The sequence below is a fragment of the Elephantulus edwardii genome, unplaced genomic scaffold (assembly GCF_000299155.1).
Source record: "Elephantulus edwardii isolate Elephantulus edwardi_28Jun2011 unplaced genomic scaffold, EleEdw1.0 scaffold00189, whole genome shotgun sequence".
Classification (NCBI taxonomy): Eukaryota; Metazoa; Chordata; class Mammalia; order Macroscelidea; family Macroscelididae; genus Elephantulus; species Elephantulus edwardii.
The window spans coordinates 5,270-12,352 of record NW_006399939.1 but is presented as its reverse complement, the minus strand read 5'-3'; the positions used below and the strand labels follow the sequence as shown (position 1 = coordinate 12,352).

Genomic DNA, 7,083 nt, shown 5'->3' with positions numbered 1-7,083 from the left:
GTTGGGAGCCACGAGACTCACTCATTTCTCCTTGGGAATCCTTGAATTCCTGTTGTTGAGCCTCGATCTTCACTGAGGGCCAGTCATCAACTGTTTAAGTGTTCAATTATCAATAAGCCGAAGTCTGTGGAAGGCCATACTGGCCCTGCTTTAAGTGGTTCGCTGCTCCCGCAGCTCACCACGCTGTCTCTGCCTCAGCTGCCATCTTGGATCAGTGTTAGTTCAGTCTTTTTTTGAGAGTTACAATGGACTAGATAAGACATTGTGCATGTTTTACCCTTAAAATGATAGTAAAATACAATAAGTTTTCTTTTACGTGAACTAATGAGCTGGTCTTTTACTTGCTACCAGTCTTCTTGTTGATGTTAGGTAATGTCGAAATGAGTATGACTCATAACAACCCTATGAACAGCAGATCTTAACCCTGTATCATCTGCATCCTCTCTGACATACTTGAGCTCACTGCTGCAGTCACTGTATCAATATATCTCATTGAGGGTCTTCCTCTCTGTCACTGACCCTCTACCTTTCCAAGCATGATGTCCCTTTTCAAGGAATAGCCTCTCCTAGCAACATGGCCAAAGTATATGGGATGAAGCTTCACAGTCCTTGCCTCCAAGGATCAAGCACTTTGGCTTATTTTCTCCAGGTCATGTTTATTTGTTCTTTTGGCAGTCCATGGGATATTTAGTGCTCTTCTCCAACACTATGGCACAAAATCATCAATTCTTCTATAATCCCTATTCATCAGTTCCCAGAAACATTGCAAGTGATTGAAAAGACCATGGGTTCCCTCTCTCTTTGTCTGTCTGTCTATCTGTCTATTATCTATCTATCTATCTATCTATCTATCATCTATCAACATGTCAGCTTTGGTGGTCTAGTGGTAAGAAGGGTTGATTCTGACCCTATGGTAAACAACAACAATATATAAATGCATATATATTGGTTCTTGTTATGTGCCACTGTGTTGGTACCAACTCTCAGCTTACTCTCCAGAAGGTTTTCAGAGGCTGTAAATTTCACAGAAGGAGTTTCTCTCATTTCTTAAAGATAATGATGAAGAGTTGAGTCTTGGATGTGGTATAATGTAGACAAAACAGGTATTTAGCCATTCCTTTCTTCCTCATTTATCCCAGCTGCTAGAGGGATTGATCTAATCATTACTAGACATTAGAAGTCAGAGGCCTTGCCTTACAACAACTCTTAGCCCAACAATTAGAGAAGAATGTCAGAAGAATCACGGCAGTTTATAGCATATATAATTGAAACACAGAAATTACAGATGTCCTAAAAATGTTCTAAAGTGTTCATGGGGTCAGGGGAACTCATTGGGGAGCTTTCTTATGTCATGTAATTTCTGTCCTTGCAGAGTCAGACACCTCCTTGGTGCTTGAGGCAGTGAATCCATGGGCACCAAGAACAACGTGACCGAGTTTGTTTTATTTGGCCTTTTCCAGAGCAAGGAGATGCAGCATGCCTGCTTCGTAGTATTCTCGCTCTTCCATGTGTTGACGGTGTTCGGGAATCTTCTCGTCATTGTCACCATCAATGCCAGCAAGACCCTGAAAGCTCCCATGTATTTCTTTCTCAGCCACCTATCTTTTGCTGATATGTGCTATCCCTCTGCTACCACACCCAAGATGATTGCAGACACTTTCGTGGAGCGCAAGACCATCTCCTTCAATGGCTGTATGACCCAGCTCTTTTCAGCCCACTTCTTTGGTGGTACTGAGATCTTTCTCCTCACAGCCATGGCTTACGACCGTTACGTGGCCATTTGTAGACCGTTGCACTACACAACCATCATGGATCGAAGGAAGTGTAGTCTACTGGCTGGAGCCTCTTGGGTGGCTGGCTTCTTGCATTCCATCCTGCAGACCCTCCTCACAGTCCAGCTGCCGTTTTGTGGACCCAATGAGATTGACAACTTCTTCTGTGACGTTCATCCCCTACTGAAGCTTGCCTGTGCAGACACTTACATGGTGGGGCTCATTGTGGTGGCCAACAGTGGCATGATCTCCTTGGTCTCTTTCCTCATTCTCATCATCTCCTACGTGGTTATTTTACTGAACCTGAAAAGCCGGTCATCTGAGGGCCGACGTAAGGCTCTGTCCACTTGTGGTTCCCATATCATCACTGTTCTTTTGGTTCTTGTGCCCCCTATGTTCATGTACATTCGTCCCTCCACTACCTTGGCTGCTGACAAACTTGTCATTCTCTTCAACATCGTGATGTCACCTTTATTGAACCCTTTGATCTATACATTGAGAAACAATGAGGTGAAAAATGCCATGAGGAAGTTGTTTAGGGTCAAGGAGCACTCAGAGAAAAAGTGACATTACAAAGGATCTCCATCTACTCAGGAACTTGTGAAACTTCAGTTTTGTAACATCTATCTTCAGTTTGATGCATGTAATGAAAACTTTCCTCTTAGTATTTTTATTGTAGTACTAACCCCACCTATTCATTCAGTCCACTATTCATCAAATATTTACTGAGCATTAACAATAAATGAGGCCCTGAGTATATAAGAAAAAGTAAGATGTAATCCTGGTTCTCTGCGAGGTTATAGCCCAAGAGGCAGTTAGTGTGATATTGAGAGGCCTTCACACTTTTTATCATTCAACAAAACTTGTGAGTCTTTAGCGAATTCAGATATCTCATCTATTTAATGGATAATACCACTTGATTAAATGTGATCATGCCTTATGAATTCTAAAACAATGTTTGACAAAACACACTCCTTTCTCTATTTTGATTTCCAAAGTACGTTTATAGCTTCATTTCATGCTGTCACCAGGCAGATGAGTAAATAAAGGAGAGAGAAAAGGACACATCCACAGCCAAACTATAAATGAAAAGCGATTTGTGTTATTGTTATGTGCTGTCAGCTTGACTGTGACTCATAGTGACCCTGTGAATAACAGGTAAAAATCTTGCTCTATCCTGGGCTGTACTTACACTCTCCACCAGGCTGAGACCTATTGTAGTCACTGTGTCAGTCTGACTTATTAAGGGTCTTCCTCTCTTCCAGTGACCCTCTGCTTTTCCAAGCATGATGTTTTTCTCCAAGGACTCTTTCCTCCTGACAACAAGCCCAAAATATGTGAGATGAAATGTCACCATTCTTGCTTCTAAGGAATACCCTGGTTGTGTTTCTGCCAATGGTATTTGTTCTTTGAGTACTCAGTGGTATGTTCAAGACTTCACCAACACCATGATTCAAAGACATCAGTTCTTCTTTGGTCTTCCTTATTCATTACCTAATTTTTCCTATGCATATGAAGTAACCACCATGGCTTAGATCTGGTACATTCTAGTTTTTAAATGGGAACTCAGGTTTTAAAAGTTTTCTTTCATTGCTTTTCCCACCTCAGGACTTCAGAGCTAAGAATGAGTGAATGGAAATGAAGCAGGACTGAGCAGACTCTTTTGAAGCTCTAAGGATTTCAGGCCACTGTAGAAAGAACACCACACTAGAGAGCAAAAGTCCTTGTGATTGATTTTATGTAAGTAATTTAATGAGGCTAAATCTTTGATCAGGTGCTTCTCGGAGCTTAGGGTGATGAAGCTTCATCTCACATATTTTGGTCGTCATGTTGTTAGAAGGGGCTTGTCTAGGGGGAGCACATTATGCTTGGGAAGGTCAGCAAAACAGAGAAGGTCCTCAGGAGTTGGATTGGCATAGTGACTGCAACAATAGGCTCAAATATATCAGAGAGGAGGATGGCAGAGTATAGGTCAGGGTTCAGATACATTGTTCACAAGGTCACTGTGAGTTGTACTCAACTTGAGAATATCTAATAGTAACAACAGCAAATCTTTGGTGTGGGGAAAAATGGTCAAAATTGCCCACTACAAATTAGTAAGGAAGAAGAAGTAAATTCATTCATACTTTGCTTCTTACTGAGTATTCTCATTCATGACAGGAATTGTAAGTCAGAAAAAATATTTGATATTTTCAAATCTGTGAGAATGGAATAGAGATATATACTAGACATAACTGGAATCTGAATTTTGAGTGCAGTGAAAAATGTGACATTGTTTTTAATAAGTAAATAACAACAAGCACAAGTAAGACTATGTTTATTTATCTAATAATCTAGAACTGCATAAAATATATATTGTTGACGTTGTGTGCCATAGAGTCAGGACTAACCCATAGCTCCATAGACTCCAGTGGGTCTTCAGAGATTAATCACACAGGAGGCGATTGCCCACCCTTCTCCTGCAGAGCAGCTGGTGACCTGGAACTGTGTGCCTTTGGGATTGCAGCACAGCTTCTTGCCACTAGGACACCAGAACTCCCTGTAGTATATGTAACAAAACAATTATTTGTTATCTATGAATTTATTATCCAATCTAAGAGGTAAAACTCTGTCAATAATTTATGTTTTCTTGATTCTTGTGCTACTTCTTAATTTCATTTTTCTGTTTCCCACAAGTGATACAAATATTCTGAAATTTAGTTTACAATTCTCTTCCCTAAAATAGTTTTAAAACATGTATCTGAACCCTGTCCTATCCTATACCATCCTCACCATCTTTTAAATACTTGAGCCCATGTACTGAGGTGGTGAAAATAGTTTCTGTTGTGGGCTACTAATAAGGAGGTTGGAGATTTTAATCCATCCAAAGGGGCCCTGGGGAAAAAAAAAGACTTGCTGGCCTATCTCAGAAAATGTATTACTTTTGTTTAAAGAAGGAAATCTTTCAAATTCTTTGCTGTTGAGTTGGAAATGACTCATAACAGACCCTTTAGTGGGTTTTGTAAGTTGTAAATTGTCTATATTTTGCATATGTTACTGCGGGTGGAGTCATACTGTCAGAGATGCTTCACCTTTGGGCTAAAAGCACAATTTACAAAGCTTTATGTGCAGCCAAGTCAATTCTGATATTTGGACACCTGAACAGAACACTGCCTGGTTCTGTGACATCTTTACAATTGTTATTTAGTGTAGCCCTTTGTTTCAGACACTGTGTCACTTTAACATGCTGAGGGTGTTCTTTCACATTGACCCCCCGCTTTATTAAACATGATATCATTCTTCAGGGACTGGCCTCCTTGTAACACGCCCAAAGTGTGTGGGAAGTCGCACCATGCTTTCTTCTAAGGAACATTCACGCTTCACTGTGTCCAAGACATTATTTTTTTTTTTTGGCAGTTCATGTATATCCAATATTCTTTATCAGAAGCACAACCCAAAAGAAAGAATAATTTATTCTCTAGTTTTCTTCATTCATTGCCCAATTTTCATATGTACATGAAGTGATTTAAAACACTAAGATCTGAGTCTGATGAACCTTGGCCCTCAAGATGAGATCTTTGTTTTTAAACACTTAACATTTTTTTAAAATTGATTTGCATACAATAATTCATTAACACTGTGTTTCATTCATGTACATTGTGCTTTACACAATCTTTCAGGTCACTGTGTTTCATCCATTTACATACATTTTTCATATAATTAATTACTGTTTAACTATGTCTATTATTACTCTGCCTTTTTGAGTCCATGCTGGCACTTTTAAAGAGACACTTTGCAAATGCAAAGCATCATTTATTTTCTATCTGCTGGTTCCATGGCCATTAATTATGGATAAACATAAAATAGAATCCTTGACATCTTCAATATTTCCTCCATTTATTGTGATGTTGTTTATTGGTCCAATTGGAGTATTTTTTTTTGTTTTTGTGTTGAGGTATAATTCATTACAGTCTTTGAGATTTATCACCAAAAGTCTTCTTGATGTATTGGCAAAACTAGACATCTAGGTGCAGAAAATGCTAACAATATCCATAATATACACCCCCCAAAACGAACTCAAGATGGATCAAGGATTTGGTATAAAACTTAAGACTGAAAAGATCATCAAAGAAAAAGCTGGACAAAATCTAGACGCCCTCACCTATGGCATATATAGTTTATCAAGAATAATAGAATGTGTGAAACCAGCAGAGAATAAACCAGAAGATTGGAAGTACCTAAAAACGAAATTCTTATGTGCATAAAAAATTTCTCCAATAGACTGAAATAGAGAAGCTAAATATTGGGAAAATAATTTGGCTATGATATATCTGAAAAAGACTAATTTCATAGAAAACTCCAACAACTCAACAAGAAAAAGGCAAACAACCCAATTTAAAAATGGGCAGCAGGCATTTTACCAAAGAAGACCTTCAATTTGTCAACAAACACATGAAGAAATGCTCTAGATTAGTAGTAACAGAGAGATACAAGTAAAAACAACAACGAGGTATCATGCAACCCAGGAAACAAAAGAAAGTTCATTAAGATTACAAACAACTACAAATGCTGGCAATGGTGTGGAGAGATCAGAACTTTCAATTACTGCTTGTAATAATGAAAAATGGTGTAATCATTATGCAAAGTAGTTTGGGGTGGCCTTAGAAAGTTAGGAATAGAAACACCATTTGATCTAGCAATCCAAGGTATATATAGCAATACTTTGCACATATTCCAAAGAAATAATAGCAATGACATGAAAAGATATATGTCCACCATGTAATTGAACTACAAAGCATTCAAGCAGTGGAGTACTATACAACACTGAAAAATAAGGACTTCACAAAACACTGCATAACATGGATGACCTAGAGGACATCATTGTAAATTATTTAACTGAGTCACAAAAAAATGAATATTGTACACCTATTGTAAAACGCTGAGGGAAAAAGGAGGTTTATACACAGATGAAATAGTTCTGGGGATGGGAAGAGAGAGAGAGGAGTGTAAAATGAATAAAGAGATAATGCTGCACTAAGCTGGTCATTGCTCATTAGTCAGAACAGACTCAGCTGATTCTTCAGCAGGTGTTCAGGGGCTGTAAACTGCATGGGAAGAGAGTGCCCGTCTTTTTCCTTTGGAAAAGCAGCAAGGGGGTTTGGACTGGCAGAGAAGTACCTTCTGTAGATTGGCAGTGCAATGTCCTACGGACTAGGTCACTAGAAGCACATACTGTGACTGGTGAGAGGAAAGAATACATCAAAAGAGTGCAGGCAGCATGAGGGCGGCTGTGTCTGCCCCCTACTAACTCCACAGCAAAACAATCACCATA

General features: G+C 39.1%; 1 protein-coding gene across 1 annotated transcript; it reads left to right on the top strand.

Annotated features, from left to right (window-relative positions):
• Window positions 1–1,409: 1,409 nt before the first annotated feature.
• On the top strand, window positions 1,410–2,339 carry LOC102861671 (olfactory receptor 4S1-like). The gene has a single exon (XM_006896757.1). It carries the CDS (start codon window positions 1,410–1,412, stop codon window positions 2,337–2,339), a length of 930 nt encoding a protein of 309 aa, XP_006896819.1.
• The last annotated feature ends 4,744 nt before the right edge of the window (window positions 2,340–7,083 follow it).

Bases quoted from the DNA above. Each gene is read 5' to 3' on its own strand.
- LOC102861671 (XM_006896757.1), top strand. From the start codon at position 1,410: ATGGGCACCAAGAACAACGTGACCGAGTTTGTTTTATTTGGCCTTTTC.